Source organism: Petaurus breviceps, unplaced genomic scaffold, assembly GCF_028583685.1.
Source record: "Petaurus breviceps papuanus isolate PSGF00001 unplaced genomic scaffold, PetGlider_PUasm1.0 218, whole genome shotgun sequence".
In the NCBI taxonomy this organism is placed as follows: domain Eukaryota; kingdom Metazoa; phylum Chordata; class Mammalia; order Diprotodontia; family Petauridae; genus Petaurus; species Petaurus breviceps.
In genome coordinates, this window is record NW_027185872.1 from 3707050 (window position 1) to 3726830 (window position 19781).

At 43.5% G+C, this 19781-nt stretch overlaps 1 protein-coding gene across 1 annotated transcript in view; it reads left to right on the top strand.

Annotated features, from left to right (window-relative positions):
• DGKB (diacylglycerol kinase beta) overlaps positions 1-19781 on the top strand; it is a 698074-nt gene that overhangs the window by 268205 nt on the left and 410088 nt on the right. The window contains exon 13 of the mRNA XM_069094439.1: positions 1939-2037. Coding sequence (XP_068950540.1) covers positions 1939-2037 — 99 coding nt within the window. The remainder of the gene's footprint in view (positions 1-1938; positions 2038-19781) is intronic.

A 19781-nucleotide genomic window follows, 5' to 3' on the forward strand; every position in this document is an offset into this window, starting at 1 on the left:
AGTGGATGGCTCATATATCTCCCACATCTCCTTTAATCTCCCCCACCTTGTCCCTCTTGTCAAAGATCAGCAGTGCTTAATACTAAGATTAAAATCATTTTTCATAGATAAGTTTGCTTGCCACTGAGAAGCAGAGCTGCTAATTATCCCAGAATGTGTGAAGATACGTTTATTTGATGCAACATGGCCTGGTGTGCATTAATTATGTTACAAGTAGCCTTATGAACAAGGCAGGGAATTATCCTGACAAATGCAGTAGATTGTTGAGTCCCTGAAATCCCCCCCCCCCACATCGTTCTAATGCCCAGAGTAAATCAACATTCATTAGACTTCACTTTCTGTTGCTAAGTAACTGCTGGCCAAGGGAAGTTTGCCGCACAAATGAATAGGGACAGGTCCTCAAGGAGGGGGCATTCTGTTCAAAATGGAGAAGTCCTGTGGCTCCTCAGCTCTCCCTCCGGTAAGTCATCTCTTAACCCAGGGCCGGCCGGCCACTGAGCATTGCAGACTGAACGACAGCCAGTTATTCATATTATTTTAAAAAGAAATGAATCAAAAATTAAAAATAAAATAAAATAAAAGTTAATGAATCCCTAGTTGGGGGAGGGGGTGAGCCTTGGGGGACTGGATGAATGCAGCAGCCTAGTCTTTCCTCACTCCATCACTGAAGCTATGCTCATAAAACTGTGTATTTGCTGCTTCATTCCCGTGGCCATTCGTTAAAGGGGGCAGTGGAATCACTGGAGCCTTTGGAAACAGGGGGTGGGCTTGGGAAATCCTGTTTGCTTCTCTCTAGCCCTTCCTCCTGCCCCCACCAGCCCTGCATGGATGATCCCAGGAGAGGCTTCCTCTGCAGCAATAACAAGGAGTGACTGTTGATGGCAGGTAGCCTGTAGTACATAGCTCTCTAAGTCAAGCAAGTATCTATTGACTCATTGGATACTCACAGTAACCGTGGGAGCTATGTGCTATCATTAGTCGCATTTTACAGCTGCAGAGAGGGTAAGAGACTTGCCCAAGGTCCCACAGCTATCCAATATCTGAGGCAGGATTCGAACTCGGGTCTTTCTGATTCCAAATGCTGTGCCCTACCCCCTGAGGTCTCTGTGTGATCTTAGGCAGGTCATTTCCCCCTTCTGGACCTCAGTTTCGTCCTCTGCCAAAGGAGGGACTGGGAATAGCTGGACTACTTCTTCTGGTTCAGAATGCATGCTCCTATGTGCCTGTGAAAGATTCCTTGTCCCGATCCAAGTGTCCGCAGTGCCATCCCTGCCAGGGGCCACACCCCGGCCTAATGCAGGGGCCATAACGCTCCCCAAAGCTGCATTTCTGCCATTGTAATCATCATCTCCAATTTATATTCTGCTCCCACTGAGAAGCCTCTGGGTGCATTTACATATTGAATTGCTAAGTTAGAGCTAATGATAGGCTCACTTAGGCCACATACTGAGCACTGCAGTTTGGAATGACTTTGAGGAAAAGCAGGAGGGTCAAAAAAAAATGCAGCTGAGCCACCAGCACGCAGGTCCACGGCCATTTTGTGATTGTGCTACTGGCCCACACACGCACACACACGCACTCACACACAGGGATGCTGCTAACGGACCGGCCTTGCGAGTCGTGAAGGAAGCACTTTTCCCAGGGTGAAGAGGGAGCCCCATTGTGCGCACAGCTTTGATGTGCAGAAAGGACACGGACTGGCCCAGAGAATTATTCAGGGCTGTGCTTTGGTCAGATATCAAACAGCAGGCATGGTAGGAGGCTGTGGCAAGCCCTGCCTTTTGGGGAGGCTGAGGGCGGGGGCTCATTGTTCCGCAGCCTGAGCTGGGGCGCCTGGGCTGGCTCTCACTCCCATGCCCCCGGCTCTGTGCTCATGTGTGCTGCAGGATTCTCTATCTGCTCTTTTGTTTTTTCTTCTTTCTCTCTTTCCTCCTACAGCTCCATAATAAATGTGCCTCTCACCTCAAACCTGAGTGCGACTGTGGAATCTTGAGGGACCATATCTTGCCACCCACAGCAATCTGCCCAGTGGTGCTGGTGAGTGTTTCCTTTTCCCCCTCTAGCTCTCGCTCTCGGCCGGCTGGTCCAGCCTTCCACACGGTGCTGCTGGAAAGAAGATGCTTCTCGGTCATGGCAGAAAGCTGTGGGTCAGCGCTGTCTCAGGATCCTGAGGCAGGGGCCCCCAGAGGCGAACCCCACCCCACAGCCCATTGCTTCTCCTGCCTTTTGACCGTGAACTTGGAATAGGGCGCAGGCGGCTGAAGCTGAGTCAGGTTTGGTGCCTTCCTTATATTGCAGTTACCAGAAGTGTTTCAGGCAGCACTCTGGTGCATTGTAAATCTTTGACAGACCCAGCTTCCCAGAAGCATGAAGCCAGCCTTCTGGGCAGTCCGACCGGGGTTGCATATTGCCTCCCCAAAAGCAAGGCCAAGGTGGCTCAGACAGAGGCAAGGGCTTGGGAGAGTGGGATGCAGTGCCCTTAGGGTGGGTTCTTTTAGGGAGTATGGGGCAGTAAATTTTCACTGAGAGTAAAACAATTACTCTGGTCAATGGAAATGAAAGGGCCATTGGATAGAGAGGCCAAATCAGCCAGACAGGAGGGAACCATTTGCCTAGAACAGAGAAAAGAAGGGAGAGCCAACATCCAACTTAGGTGCAAAGGGGCAGAATTCCCCTTCTACTCTCCACGGATTTTATGTCCGACCTCCAGTGCTCAGCGTGGCCATCTTACAATAGGCCAAGTCCCACAAGCTGAATTAGTGCCCCACACGTTACAGAGGCAGGAAAGGCGAGGTATGGTGGGCCATAGCTTGGTGCAGCATCAGGCCTGGAGCCAAGGAGTGGAGGCAGTGAGAGCCATACCTTTTGATGTGTGCAGGATGTGGAGGGAAAGGCAGCCAGGCAAGGGAGGTTTCTTCTTCCTCCGCCTGTAGCCCAGCTCCTTCTCAAGAAGTGCCTGAACATCTTGGCATGAGCAGGACTCCTCTTCAGAGAATGGTGGAGGCCCAGCCTCCACCCTCCAGACTCCAGTCTGGTGTTTTCAATGGCCTTGTTTGAGTCTGAAAGTCTGCTACATGTGGGCTAAGAAGGCTTCCATGTTATAACATGGTCTCCATGAATCCTCTTAAAAGGTGTCCTCTCCTAATGTTTTCCTATCCCTCATAGTTACAGCATTATATAGCATACCTTTTAAAAAAGTCTTTCACTCTGGAGTATTTGCACCTTTTAGATGTGTGTGAAAAGTCATCATGTCCTTGTATCTGTTACTTACACTATAACCTAAAAATCCTGTATCTATAGATATGTGTGTTTGTGTACATATGTGTATGCATGTGCGTGTATGTATGTGTGCATCCACATCCATATATATTTAGACATTTCAGTTTACCAGCTGGTGATGCAGCAGGCATGGCCAGAGCATCAAGAAGAAAGGGGCTTGGATCTTGCTTCAGATGCTTCATAGCTGCGTAACCCTGAGCAAGTCATGCCTTATCTGCAAAATGAGAGACTTAGAGTGAATGGTCTCTAAGAGCCCTTCTACATCTAAATCTCTGATCCCTGGCTGAAACCTCAGTGCACATGAACATGCCTGGACTTTCTCATGAGACTGGGCCCTCCACTCTTTCCTTCAGGTTCTCTCTTGGCCTAGAAATCCTGTCATTCTTATCCTAGCAAATGCTGCTAACCCAAGCTGAAGCAAGTGAAACAGCTGCCTTTAAAATGCAAGCAAGATTTACATAGCTTACCGATGCTGTGAGGAAAAATGTCTCCCATCATCTCACACGGATGCTGCTCCTCACTGCCTTTTCTTCCATCATTTCTCCAGGCTTCAGGCCACTTTTTGGCAACACCAACATCTGACTTTGCAGCACCCTTGGCTTTCTTCCTTCCTTTCTGGGGTTCATTCCGCTGATTTCTTGACATTAATTCCTTCTCCCACAGTCTGTGCCTTGAAAACCTGTACCTTGGTCCATTTTTCTTTGCATAGTTGAGGAATCATGCCAGAGCCTGTGGTTTCACTGTTTTGGGTATCCAAAGACAAAAATCCCATCAGGATCGAACTTGTCATCTTGGCCAGTGTTTGGTGAATTCCCGTGTTGGCACTGTGGCCCTCCCAGGAAGACTGATATCTTTAACCATCTCTTTACTTTGAGGAAGGCTCTTTGGAATGGCCTTCCTGACTGTGGTGCTCGCCATGATGTCCTTCATGGTGGGGCTATCTTTTCAAGAAAAGCGGAAGGGAAAACAAACAAAAAAGTTATACATTTTTTTTCTTGGATAAAATGGGGAAAACTGGTCAAATCACAGTTTCTTAGTACTCTAAGCCATTATTTAAAAAACAAATTCAGTTCACTCATTCTTAACCTGGACTCCAAGATTTTTTTTTATTTTAATAACTGTTTCATTATATTTGATTCCATTTGGAATCCTTTGTGTTTTATGTTATGCCCTTAAAACATTTTTCTAAGAAGAGGTCCCTAGGCTATTCCAGACCAGCATAGAGCTTCAGGACAAAGAAATGGTTAAGAATTCTTGTCTTAGTATAAAAGGACTTTCACCCAATCACAGATCCTCAAAGGTGGAGGGTACTTCATTGACCAGTCTGCGTCACACCTAACTAAGGACCATCTCTACAGTATATCTGACTGCTGTCCATTTTGCTTTTCCTTGAAGATCTTCAGTCCTCAGTTTTTTTCCAGGCCATTCTCCCTGCTTTTTCTATCTTCTGCTCCCTTCCCCATCTTGATTTCATTGGCCTGGGAAACCAAATCAACTCTATACTGTATTTTCTTCAGAGCAACTCCTTAGCTTATCAGAGATCATGCCCTTCCAGACAGGAGACTCATGATAAACCCAACACATAATTAAAAAAGCCTACTGGATATATCCACGACAAATTTAGATTCTGTAAGTCAAACGGGCCCTAACTATGTAAGAGAATCTTTTTATGATTCATTATCCCACTCAAGTAATAAAATAATGGTTTGAAAGTGCTTAGCAGTGCTTGGCACATCATAGGTATTTAATGAATGATTGTTCCTTTTTTGTTCCCTTCCCACTCACCACAGAGGGTTTTCCAAACATTTTTATTGGTCTTCTAGCCTTCCATGACTCCCCCTACCCTCATCCACTTAGCTGAAAACCTTACCTCATATTTCACTGAAAAAATTCAAGACATTCTCTGAGAGTCCTTTCTTCTCCTCTCCTACTCTACCAACATCACCCAGATACCTTTCTTGCTGTCAGCAGTCTGTCTCCTGTGAAGAGGTGGCCCTCCTTCCTGTGAAGACTTACATTTCTGCATGAGGAAATGATTCCATCCCATCATATCCTCTGTGGTTGTTTGTTACCTCTACTGTCCCCACTCTCTCATCTGTCTTTGGTCTCTCCTGGTCTACTGACTCTTTCATCTCCAGTTGCTGATCTGTAGACTTTTCTCCTCTCATCCTTCTTGATCTTTCTTCAGTCTTTGATACAGCTGATCACCCTCTTCTGTTCAATATGCTCTTCTGTCTAGGCTTTCATGAGACCACTTTCTCCTTGTTCTCTTCCTACCTGCCTAATTCCCTATTCTCAGTGTCCTTTGCTGGATCATTGTCACAGACCATCCTGGGACTGCTGTCCTGGGCTCTCTGCTCTTCTCCCACAATTTATCTCGGTGATCTCATCAACCCCTATGGATTAAAGTATCATCACTTTGCAGATCTGTTTTTCCAAACCTACCTACTCTAATAATCTCCAGCCATATCTTCAATTGCTTGTTAGACATTTTAGACCTCTCCAACTGGATGTTCCAGAGACTTCTTAAACTTTGCATTTCCAAAAATAAACTGATTTTCCTTTCTCCAAAATTTTCCCTCTTCCCAACTTCCCTTTTACTATCAAGTGTTCCAGTATCTTCTCAGTGACCCAGACCCTCAGCCTGGGGGTCACCCTTGACTTCTCACTTTCTCTTAACTCCACACATGTCCAATCAGTTACTAAGTTCTGTTGATTTTACCCTCCTAATATTTCTTATGCACCCCACTTTCCCCTTCTCTTCTTTGGGTCTGCTGCCACTCTGGCACATTCCCATCCATTCACATCTGGAATATGGCAGCAGCTGATAATCTCCTTGCTTCAAGTTTCTCCCCAATTCACTTCATCCTTCACTCAGCTATCAAATTGAACTTCCTAAAAGGCAAATTATTGTCACCTCCGTATTCAAGAAAGTCAAATGGCTCCTGTTGCCTCTAGTATCAAAGCTAAAATCCTTTGCTTTGCTTTTAAAGACCTTCATCACCGGTCTCTTTAGTACTTTTATGATTTTTCTACACTAATGACCTCCCCACAAACTCAGCCATCCATTGCCAATGACTTCCTTGCTATATCTTGAACAAGACACTCCATGACGTGTCATTTTCACTGACTGTCCCCCATTCCTGAACTCTTTCCCTCCTCCTCTAGATCTACTCACTCCCCTGGCTTCCTTCATGTCTCAACTAATATCCCACTTTCTTCCAGGAGCCTTTTCTGATCCCCCTTATTGCAAGTGACCTCCCCGTCTTATTTCCAATTATTTCAGTCTGTAGTTGTTTGTTCAGAGCTGTTTGCTTATTCTCTCCCCAATCAGACTGTGAGCTCTTTGAACCTGCTGCCAAGGTTAAGATCCAAGCCTATAGCAGAGACTTTTATTTTGTTGTTTGTCTTATTTTCTTTGTATTCCCAGCCCTAGTATAGGGCTTCACACATTAGGTGCTTAATAAATGCTTAATAAACGGGACTTGATCCAGTTCCACTTTACTCTTAATGTCAGAAATTTTGTTTCCCCTTAAAACAGGTAGAAATCTCTTCTTTTTAAAGTTGATCTTTGCATTTCTTCCTGTTCTCTGAGACAAGCAAGAAAGACGAATTCCTCAGGGTGTTGATATTTATCGGATCTTACCCTCACTCCACATTTTAATATGCCTTCAACATCGTCTAGTTTCATTACTTTGTTTCTAGATGAGGCATTCACTTCTTTTTCCTTCCCATCTCTCCCTACCCACTGAAAAGAAGTACCCCAGTGTTACATAAACAGTCATGGAAAACCAATTCCAATATTCTTCACACATTCAAAACAAAACAAAACTGCTTTTCTTTTTCTACCTGTTTGTCCACCATCTGCCATGAGGCAGAGAACACTTTTCTTTCTCTGGCCTCTGGAATTCAGCTTGATGATTTAGCTGGCCAGACTTCTTCAGTTTTTCAGAGTTGTCCTTTTTTACAATTTTGATGTGATAAGTGGTTTTCGTGGTTCTTCCAACTTTGCTCTGTGTCAGTTCATGCAGGTCTTTCCATGTCTCTGAAACAACCTGTTTGTTTATTTCTTGCAGCACAATAGTATTCTATTACATTCATGTAATATCCTTTTTTTACCCATTCATCAATTAATGGACATCCCCTTCATTCCCTGTTCTCCACCACCACCAAAAGAGCTGCTACAAACATTTTGGTCATGTAGGTCTTTTCCCCTTACTTTGATTTCTTACTAGAGGAAAAGCGGTGGTGTAGGTGTGTCAAAGGGAAGACACTGGTTAGTAACTTTTTGTGCATTCAACTAAATTGCTTTCCAGAATGGCTAGATTTATTCACAGCTCCCTTAACAGTGCATCGGTGTGCCTGCTTTCTTTAGCCCTTCCACAGCTGGCCACTGTCTTCTTCTTTTTTTCATCATCTTTGCCAATTACAGGTTTGAAACACAAGATGTGAGCAGCATGGTGTAGTGGATAGAGAGCTAGCTTTGTAGCCCTCAAGACCTGGGATCAAGGCACACCTGGGACCCATATTTACTCTGTGACCTCCTGGATGAGTCACTTAACTTCTCAGTGTCTGCAGTGGTAGAGAGTGGAGATCTCTGTCCATTGAGAGAGGGGTTTCTCTCATCTTGAAGTTTCTTATATCAATGACATCACAAGTCTAGGGTTTATCTGTATTCCTTTTAATATGGATTCTGGACAGAATATTAAAGTCAAGGTTTTCCCTCTGCCCTGGGGTCCTTTGGAGGGGATTTCTTTTATGAATAGTGCCCTTTAGGGCTTTCTGTTCTTTCAGCCTTCTCTCTTACATGATGCAGAATAACATAGGGGGAATCTAGATTTCTATCAATACTTTTATTGGTTTTTACAGCGCTAGCAGACACCGTGTGGCCTGAGCACCAACTACACAGACCGCGGACCCTCCCATGGCCAGTGCACCCATGAGCATCCCCCTCCACCATTTCCCAAGTAGCGCTGAGGCTAGAGTCCAGTCAGTAGTGCTTCTGTTGTTTGCTCTTAGGTATCATCAGAGGTAAACCTTACAATAAAGTGACCCTTGGGAGGGAGAATAGTCTCATTTGTTAAGCTTGCTGTTGCTGCTTTGGGGGGATATGAGAGCAGAACTAGGTAACAAAGTATACAGAGCACTGGAGTCAGAAGGACTCTTCCTGAGATCAAAGCTGGCCTCAGACACTTACTAGCTGTGTGACCCTTGGCAACCACTTAATCTGGTTTGCCTCAGTTTCCTCATCTGTAAAATGAGCTATAGGAGGAAATGGCAAACCATTCCAGTATCTTTGCCAAGAAAACTACCAATGAGGTCACAAAGAGTCAGACATGACTGTACAATAGCAACTTGATGCTTTTGTTAAGGAGTCCCCCTTAAAGCTGTTGACCCACTCCTGATGGCCACCACTTAAGTGGATTCCTGTGCAAGAATACGCCTGCTATTGGTGTCTAGTGAGTTTGGTTACGTTCTTGTTCCAAGGGATTTATTTTTGCTCAATAGCACCAACATTTTATGATATTGAGACACTGAGATGAATAACCAGCAAATAATAAGAATAATGACCAACTGCCCAGAAACAGGCTGCTGCTGCCAAGGTTAAGATCCAAGCCTATAGCAATCCTGATCCCTTGGCCGGCACTTCCCTCTCCCTCAGCTCTCCTTCCAACCTGGCCCTCTCACCTCCTTCCTGCAGACATTTCTCTTGTTAGATTAAACTCTTTGCTACCCTAATCCTTGCAGGAGGTCAGCCCTTATGGACACAGGCCAATACTGACCCGTTGCTCTATGGCTAACTTGTTTCTCCTAAATACATTCCAAGTTTGTTCAGTAATCCTTAAGAGATTTAGGTTCTTTAGTTCTGAATTCTGCTCTAATTGGTCCTCAGATTGGACTTAGCAGTTCTGGGGTTCATTTTGTAAATATTGTTATTGCATTAATAATTGAGATGATGTAATACCCAATCAGACGATGCCTTTGACCAGCACACTGTGATACATCATTATAATTAATATAACTTTTGTTTGCTATTTAACACCAAGACTCAGTTTTGTATTAGGGAATAGTGTGTTTCTATGATTATTATTTCAATTCAATAAAGAAAAAGAAGCAGCAGCAGCTTTGTATCCTCCCCCTCAGAGCAATGCAGTGGCAAAGCCATTTAGTCAACACTGGAGTCGCTGAAGCTGTGTTCAGCTGGCATGCTGGCCATTTGGGGTATAGGAAGCCTCATGATGATGGTGTCCCTCCTGTCCCTTGCTTCAGCACACGTTCTGCCATACATAGTCTTAGAATAACCCCATCCACGTTCCCAGTCTGACAGTCACGGAAGGCACCTTTGGGGGAGAGCTCTGACCCATTTCCATCTCACTGGTCACTGTGAGATCCCTGGAGACAAGATGTATGCAGCATTTGGCACATCTTAAAGCATTCTCTCAATGCTCCCTAGCAATATCTCCCTCCTGACTCATTTATATCGATTTATCTATGTACCCTAATCTCTACCTGGAGCTCTTGTCTATATGCATTACCTGCTAAGGCCCTGCTTCTTGTCTGTACCTCCTAGTAAACACAGCATTGTATCATGACCCTACATTGGCTTCTACAAGACAAGGGGAGCATTCAGTATTCAAAATGGTAGTTTGCTTAAAAGATTATTGAATCCATCCCTTTCATTTGAGGAATAGGAATAGGAAATTGAGACAGGGAAAGGCTGCTCCACAGACACACAGGTAGAACTTGTAATTCACATGCTTCTATGGGGCTTGTCATCTCAAAACATCTGAATTTGCTAAAGAATTGAGGAGGGAAATCATGGCCTGAGTATAGTCAAGATTGACAGACATGAAAGTTTCTTGGACCTCTTCTCTGCCCAAGAAATGGGAAAGGATTCTGGTAACACACGTCTTTGACACTAGAACTCTGGGCCTGTCCTGGACCTTTTGGCACAAAGTTCTCACCAATACCAGAGACAGCCTCTTTCCCACACCCACAGGTGCTCAGCACCCAAGCAGCGTGGTCTGCTGACAAGCACATATGTGAGATCATTTAGTGTATTTTGTTTTGCTTTAATGCAATTTTATTTTGATAAAAAACTTTCAGCACATCGCTCTCCAGATCTTAGAATTTCCCCACCCTCAGGAGCCCTCTTAGCTGCCTAGAACCTGCCACAGAGAGAAGGAATGATGCCTCAGTGGACAAGGATGCTCCTTTATGAAATGCTTTCAGTTTTACATGATGGTTTCCCTGCGTTGTTCCCCTGGCTCTTCACGTTGACCCTTTGAGGTGGGCACTGTTGTCATCACCATTTTCCAGATGAGGAAACAGAAGCTCCAAGGGCCACTGAGACGCTTTTCCTAGGGTCGCCAAGGTAAGAGTGGGTGTCTCAGGCAGCAGCAACTGTGGTCTTGCTTCCTCCAAGGCCAGACTCTGTCCTCAGCCACACAAAGCTCACAGACCACTGCCTTCTGGTCTCCCTTTCTTTATTTTAATATAATGCTGTCTCTGTTCCTCTGTCATCCCCTGACTTTGTCAGCCCAGGCAGAAGATGCCAGGCAGCCCCAGGCCCAGTGTACAGGTGCACGCACGTTATTTTCTTTGTCGTTCACAAACCTTTCAATCCCATGGAACTTTTTTCCCTTGGATGTTATGCTTGAGCATGCTGTCAGCACTCTGCTAATGTTTCATCAATGTCACCGCTTACTATTCATTTATTTAATATTCATTATAGATCAATTCATAATTGTCATCAGAGTAATGAAATGCAAAAAAAAAAGTGTCCCAACTTCGCTATACTTTGCAGATCTAACTCAGGCTCCGTTCAGAGACACTCTTCTTTCAAATACTAGGGACAGGCCATTGTTTTAATATAATTTCATATTTAAAATAACAATCCAGATGGCTCTGCTCCTGACTCAGGATTGTCACCAGATTACTGCCCACCCTGTATCCCATGTTGTTCTGAAAAGCCCACTCTGTCCTAACTATGATGGGCTTCCTGGAGCCTTTTACGGTTCTCTCTTCCATACCCTCTTAATGTCAATGTAGCTTTGGAGTGAGGGAGGGTGGCGGGAAAGGGCCAGTACAGGGCTTGGCCCCTCTTGCGCTGAGCTGTGACCGATGGACAAACAGAAGCTCCCGTGGCATTGACAAGTGCGACACTCAGGCCCGGTCATCTAGAAGGATTCCTTTTTGCTAGGGGTGAGGCCTGGCATTCGTAGAGGGGAGGGAGGCTCCCAAATCATGCTTCCTTTGGGAGGCAGAAAAGTGCCTGTAGCTTTTCACCCTCTTCCCTGCTGCCCACCCCAAGGTGGAGATGCTTTGGGGCTTTTCATAAATGTTCGTTGTCGGTGTGGTTCTGTTGTTATTATGGCTGAATTTACAACCAAGAGAGGAACGAGAGTGGCCTGAGGAAGTTTGTGGCACGTAGCATTAATGAGATACCTGCTGTGTGTCAGGCCCTGCACTGGGCCCTGGGGAGCCCAGAGAATCCAAGGGGAAAACCCAGAGATAAGTGGGGCTAAAACAACAACCAAAACAATGGGTGTGATAGACAATAGGAGCAGCTGGGTGGTACCATGGATGGAGCATGGGAACACACATCTTCTTCAGTAGCCGTGTGACCCTGAGCAAGTCACTTCACCCTGTTTGCCTCAGTTTCCTCATCTGTAAGGTGACCTGAAGAATGGAAGAATACTCCAGTATCTTCGCCAAGAAAACCCCAAGCGGGGCCATGAAGAGCTGGCTGTGACTGAAACGTGACTGATAACCACAATATTGAACACACACACACGTGTGTGTCTAGATAGATAGATACCAGAAGGCTCTGCATCTCTACCTTAAAGAAAGTGCTGAATGAAGGACAGGAGGAAATAAATAGTTAAACTATAATAGTAGGAACTGAAATTCATTCCTTTCAGACCTGGATTAATATTACCCAAAAAATAAACAAGAAGGAAGTTAAGGACCTGAATTGAATGTTCACAAGAATAGAAAGGAGTGTACATGTTACCCCAGCTAGGCATGGTACCCTTGTAGTAACTGACCATTAATTAGGTCACAAAATTCTCACAGATGCAGAAAAGTTAAATGAATCTTCTATAGGCCAAAATGAAATTAAATTATAGGCATAAAGGGCTAGCGAAGAAGTGATTAAGCATTAATTGGAGACTGAACAAAAACAGACAAAACTGGTGGGTCAAAGAGTAAATCTTAGAAACATATAATAAATCCATTAAAGATAATGACGGTGAGGCAGGATACCATAATTTGGGGAGCCAAAGTTGTCTTTTGGTAAAAACTTCTATCTCTAAACATTTTCATCAATAAAAGAGCATGAATAAATTGATGAATTGGGCATACAAGTAAAAAAATAATAAAACCAGGAGAACAAACATATTAAAATCTTCCAATGAAACAACTAAGTTGAATTCCTGAACATTAAAGAATTAGCAGAAGCAAAGCCACATTTGATCTGTAAAGAATGCATTTTTTGTCACTTTTTGTATTTGTTAGTGCTAACATATAGTCATTTTTAATAGGGGTTCCACCTGATGCTGAAAATACATATATTATTTTTGAAATCCCACTTAAATGACTCCAAAAGCCTTTTAGCTCTATCTTTTCTAGCATTTTTTTAGTTTGTATATTTTCCATTTTTATGTCTTTTTGATAGATTTATCCACAACTGAAAGAGGGGCATTAAAATCTCCTGTCACTATTGTGTTTCTCTCCCTCCCCCCCTCTCTCTCTCTGGTAGATGAGTTAATATTTTCTTTGATAATTTAGATGCTGCATTATTTACATCTAAGTTTAATATTGATGCTGGTTTGTTATATATGGTTCTTATCAACCTGGTGGAGTTTCCTTGTTTCTGCCTTTTTGTATTTTGAATCTTTGGTTTTGCTTTTTCTGATAGAATGGTTACAAGTTCTCCTTTTTATGGTATAACTTAATGCATGTCATTCCTTCCCCCCAACTCCTAAAACTTGGTGTTTGATCTTTCAAAATCTTCCCTCCCCTGTACCTTTCTAGTCTTTTTACACCTTCCTCTCCCTCCCATACTCTGTGATCCAGTGACAAAGGGTACCTTGCTGTTGTTCAAACATGGCATTCTAACTTTGAGCTATGGACATTTATCTGCCCGTCCCTCATGCTTACAATTCTTTACCTCTTCATCCTCACCTCCTGCATTCCTAGCTTCCTTCAAGTCTCAGCTAAAACCCCACCTTCTACAAGGGGTCTTTCCTGACCCCTCTCCCCCACACCGTAATTCTAGTGCCTTCCTCATGTAGATCATCGCCAGTTTATTCTGCTTGCATCTTGATTATACACAGTTGTGTACCTGTTGTCTCCATCATTAGACGACACACTCCTTCAATAGTTCTACTATTTTTCAGGAAGTGATGGGACCAGTTGCCAAGATTTTTTTAATGTTAAGTTTTAAGCCAGTTTTTACTCTCTCCCCTTTCATCCTCATTTAGAGGCTTCTTAATTCTTCTTCACTTTCTGCCATCAGAATGGTATCATCTGCACACCTGAGATTGGTGATTCCCTTCACCCCCCACCCCACAACCTTAATTCCACATTTGGATTCATTGACCCTGGCATTTTGAATCATATACTTTGCATAAAAGTGAAATAAATAAGGTAATACTATACGCCCTTGTCACGCTCCTTTTCCAAACTCAAACCAATCGGCTATTTCATGTTCTGTTCTAACCTTCGCTTCTTGGTCTTCACACAGGTTTCTCAGGAGACAACCAAGATGATCTTGTTGTCGCACATCTTTAAGGACTTGACACATTTTGTTGTGATGCAAACAGTCAAATGCTTTAGTGTAGTCAAGGAAGGAGAAGTAGATTTTTTTTTTTCTGGAAGTCCTTTGCCTTCTCCACAATCCAGTGAATATTGGCAATTTGGTCTCTAGTTCCTCTGCCTCTTAAAAAACAGTCTGCTCTTCTGGTCATTCTTGGTGCACAAGAATTGCTGAAGCCTAGCTTGCAGAATCTCAAACATAGCATTGCTGGGGTGTGAATTGAATGTGATTGTTCAGTAATTTGAAAATTCCTTGGCATCGCCCTTCTTTAGGATAGCATAAACCGATATTTTCCATCCCATCGCCACTGTTGAGTTTTCCAAATCTGCTGGTGCAGCACTTTACAGTATCATCTTTTAGGTTTTTAAACTGCTCAGATGGAATTTTATCACCTCTACCAGCCTTATTGTCAACGATGCTTCCTAAGTTCCACTTGACTTCATTCTCCAGGGTGTCTGGCTCTAGGTCAGTAACAAAACCATCATGTTAATTGATGATATTAAGGTCTTTCTTATATAGATCTTATGTATATTCTTGCTGCTTCTTAATCTCTTCTACTTCTGTTAAATCCCTGCCATTTTTATCATTAATTGTGACTATTTTATCATGAAATGTTCCCTCGATACCTCTCATTTCCTTAAGAGATCTCTTTATTTCTTTGCATTGTTCATGTAAGAAAGTGTTCTTGTCAATCCTTGGAAATCCGACATTCAGTAGGCTATCTTTCCCTTTCTCCTTTACTTTTGACTTTCTGCATTTCCTCTAGTGTTTGAAAAGCCTCATCAAACCCCCATTTTGCTTTCTTGCTTTACTTTTTCTTCATTATGTTTTGTTGCTGCAGCTGCCTCCTATACAATATTGTGCATTGCTGTTCATGCTTTCCAACTTGAGAGGCTCAACTTCTGATGTCATCCCCGTTATCCTTTTAATACTACCCATGGAGTTTTCTTGGCAAAGTTACTGCAGTGGTTTGCCATTGCCTTCTGCAGTAGATCACCTTTTGTCAGAACTCTCCTCCGTGCCCTGTCCATCTTGGGTAATGCTGCCCAGCATAGCTCATACTTTCGTTGATTGATGCAAGTCCTTCTACCATGACAACATAGTGATCCTGAGGGATGAACATGCTTCACTTTTATTATGAGACTTAAATCCAGAATTATTTTTTTCCCATTGCTTCCTTTGACTTTTGTAGAATGGCCTTTTTATTAAAATGATCCAAGAAATTATTTACTGGTGTGTTTTTAGCAAAGAACAGGAATTCTAGCAGATTTATGGATAATTGAATCCCATGATTATTACTGTTAGGGTGTTCTGTATCTAGTGATTACCCTGTCCCACTTAAAAATATTTCCTTTGTTAGCTAAGAGCTCTTCTTCATTCAATCAACCAAACAGAGCTAGTTACAAGTTACAAAGCTAGTTTTTAAAAGACCTGCTCATCTCCTAGAATCCAAGACCTTTCAATTAGGTGCAACAGGATAACTTTTCATATTGAGTGAGGAACTTGATCATGTCCTGCATAGCCCATGTAAATAGAGGAGTTTGTTTAGTTTAGTTTGTTGGTAGGGATTTTGAAGGGAAGGAGGAGAGGCCTGGTGAGAGATGTCAGAGCAGGAGACTTGGGCTGATAGCCTCTGTTGTTCCCTCCTCTTCCTGTACTGAGGGAAGGGACAGGGAAAGCTCTGCTCTTTCCTATCTTTACTTTCCAGGGTCAGTGTATTAATGGACATTGTCACATCCTCTGCTACTTCAGTGCCTGAGTCTTTCCAGGAATTTTAATTTGCCTCATCTACAAAGAGCCTGGTGGTTAGTGGGAGATAAACAGAAATGTGAATTAGGGCAGAGAACTGAACCTCTGCCCAAGTGTTCGGACTTCTTCTAACCAGGGCTTCAGAGCTGTGGTGGTTTCCTGCTGAATGTCACAGAGGAGGGAACCCCCAGGAAGCCCAGAGGTCTGAGACACAGCGTTATTGTCAGAGGTGTTTGCCGGGCTCCCTCAGGTCTTGGTCCAAAGTGTGAGTCTGCCTCCCGAATTCATCCCTTTCTTCTTTGTGACTGGGCGGTCCGCAGCACATTTATCCTGACGGTGCTCCTCTAATCTGTTACCTACATATTCTGTATTAGATTATAGACTCCCAGGGTCTGTAAACTTGCTGAGAAAAAAAAAACAGCTTTAATTTCAGTTGCATCTCTTTGAAATTGTCATTTCCTCCAAATACGAATATAGGCAATGAGATAGGATTCTGAAAGGGTAAGGAGTGTTCAGCAGACTACCAGATGGATTCATGATCAAACAAACAATGACACGCACACATACTCACACATGCATACACACACATATATACACACATACACACACTTATAACACAAGTATATACACATGCATATACATGCACATACATATAATACATATATATGCACACATGCACACACTCACACACACACACATACACACGGACTTTCCCTCATGTTGCTGCCTTCTCCTCCTCTCCACGTGGCCCCAGCTGCCTTGTGCCTAGTCAGCAGCACCAATGCTGGGGAAGAAGGGAATTTGGAATCTGATCTCCCAGGCCATGAGAGCATGGCAGAGCTGAACTCTGCCCCCTAATACTGTCTTTTCAGACAGAAGTTTTTCAACAGAGACAAAAATCCCCTTTATTTTGTAATATGTCCACATCATGTATTTTAAATAAGGAATAAGATACATTTCTTAAATAGCTAGAAATACTTACATTGTGCTAAAAAACATCTATGCCTTGGCATCCATACTTGAAGCCCAGCCGGCTGGGCCTATTTAGAGTCGTTAGATAATGAATGCTTGAACTGGTTGTTTTTTGGAAGTCTAATAAGAGTAGTGAGGGGTTGCAATGAAAGCCTCCCCTCCCCTCCTGCAATCCCAGACCTTTCTGAGATGGACAGGGAATGAGAATAACTCGCATTCATGTGGTGCACTAAGGTTCACAAAACATTTTCTGGATGACAATTTTGCGAGGCAGGCTGGAGCCATAGTATGATCTTCATTTCAGAGATGTGCAAGTCACAGCTCAGAGAGTTTTGCTGATTTGCCCACTCTTCTCAGCTCAGGAAGTGTTTGAAGTGCATTGGAATCCAAATGTCCTGATGCCATAGCTAGTATTCTTTTCACTATGCCAAACGGCCTCAGAATAAGACCTGCAGGCCTGAAGCAAACCGTCCCAGGAAGGATGGGTTCCCAAGGGAAGACTGTGTTTGGACAACATGACCCTCTGGCATCTAAAGTCGACAGAGCCCGTGCCTGGTTCTTCCAGTGTTCTGTGTGTCCAAGGGAAAATGTGGTTCCCTTACTAGTCAGGGGTGCAGGTTGGTCTAGTGAGCTGGCAAAGGAATATGAGTCAAACCATAATGACCTACTATGTGTCCTAGGCTTTGTGTTAAGCTCTAGGGATACAGATAGGGAAAAGAGAGGCAATTCCCTTCCTCAAGGAGTTCACACTCTAGTCAAGAGAAGACAAAACACAAAAGGAAGCCGCAAGGGAAGTCATCCAGGTAGCCAGCAATGACCTAGAGAACTTATATGACAACCCTCAACCTATAAATGTAGCATGGCTTATATGTGTGTGTATGACATCAGTAACAAACTACAAACATACGTCATAAACATTACATGTTACACTGAGACGATTATAGTAGATGTGACATGTATGCTGCATGACATGTATTTTACATGCTGTATGTGTGTGTGTTCATGAATTACATAACCCAGATCTATGAATGCCTAGGCATGCTCTTGTGAACACCACAGCACGTCTACGTAGAAGCAATCATCCAATCTGTGATTCTCTACAAACATGCGTCATAAATATTACATATTATATTGAAACGATTATCATAGATATTACATGTATGCTGTATGACATGTATGTTACATGCTATATGTGTGTGAGTGTCTGTGTGTCTTCATGCATTGCATAACCCAGATCAGTGAACACCGCAGCACGTCTGCCTAGAATCTGTGATTCTCCACAACAGGAGGTCAGACTCGCGATCTGCCAAACTCCCCAGCATGCTGATCCAGACTAGAATGTAAATGGGGAATGTTTAACACACTAACTAAAAATGCGCCATAGACAATGTTAGTTTGTGGTTTTCTAGGTCAATATGGGCCAACAGCGATCCTTCTCCACTGGAGTTATGTGAAAGAGTGAGCCTAAGAGACTGATAAATAGTTTCTTCCAGAGATTCGCACTCAGGGCCATGGGGTTTTCAATCTAATAATGAATATAATGACGGTTGCATGTGCCATAGAGGGCTTTTGGACTCGCAGCCTGCTGCCCAAGTGGAGTTTGGTCTCCTCCTCACAAGCGCATCGTCAGGCTGGTTTTATTTGTGCCCTCTCATTTTCCCAGGCAAAAGCCAAGTGCCCCAAGGCAGAGTCAGTCCTGAACTGGCTCTCCCTTTGCCTCAGCCCCTCACCCTTTCTGCTATAGCATATGATGTCTGTGCACACATGTGTACTCTGCTCAATTTTCCAGTTCTGTGTTTGTCTTAGAAATATTTCCAGTGACTGGTCTAGGCTTGTCCACTTGTCTCATTTCTGACCCAGGTTACAAGCATGTTAAGTAAATGCAATGCTCAATATATATCTGAAATCTGCTTGAAACTGTACATGTTGGGTATTTTTCCCCTTTTTTCCATATGGTCTCTAATCTTCATTTATGGCATCATGTATTATGCATTTTTGAAGGAGGGTTCTGTGCGTAGCCACATGTGCAGTTTCTACTTAAGGGAAACAGCCTGTCTTGCTAACCTGGGGTATTTTCAGTGATTCAGGCTTCTTTCCATTTCCAAAAAATGCAAATAATGCTTTTATCCAAATTCAAGTGTGAAACTGTAAGCCAGATCTGGCTGTTGCAAAGTGCAGAAAGAGCTGGGCAGATGCCGAGGCAGGCCAGGTTAGAAATGACATTTTCTCCCCCTCAATTAGTTGAGTAATACACGCAAAGGTGAACAACTTTTCAGACTCAAGGATTATTTTAACTCTGGCAATCAATTCAGAAGCTTTCACTTGGTTCACTAACATAATTTTGCATTTCCACTTGGGGTGGGAGCGAAGCGTGGATTCTAGAAACTGCGGGAGGCCAGGAGTCTAGAATCTCTGGGTTGGAAGGACCTCAGTGGCCACGGAGTCCAAACCATGCCTGAAAAGAATCCCCTCTCCGACATGACTGGCTAGCTGCCTCCAACCTTGGCTTGGAGACCTCCAGTGAGGGAGGATTCACCCACAGGGAGGGGATCCTCTTCCACTTTGAGGGAACCCTAATTAGGAGGAAGTTTTCCCCAACAGGAAACTTCAATCTCCCTCTTTTCATTGATACCTTTTCTAGAACCCTCAAGGTTTGCGAGGTAATTTTTACACCTTATATCAGTGGATTCTCATGACATCCCTATGCATTATTAGGCACTGTTATTTTCCCATTTTTACATATAGGGTAACTGTAAGGTAAGGAAGATCCAGGCCCAGTGTTACCCAGCCAGAAAGTTATCAGATTTCAATAATCCCGAATATTCTTGAGTCTGACACTTTCCTTGTATACTCTATGTTTGGCTGCCTCTCGAGGTAAATATGATTTCTGTCACCATACTCAAATGGATTCATCTCTCTCTCTCTCTCTCTCTCTCTCTCTCTCTCTCTCTCTCTCTCT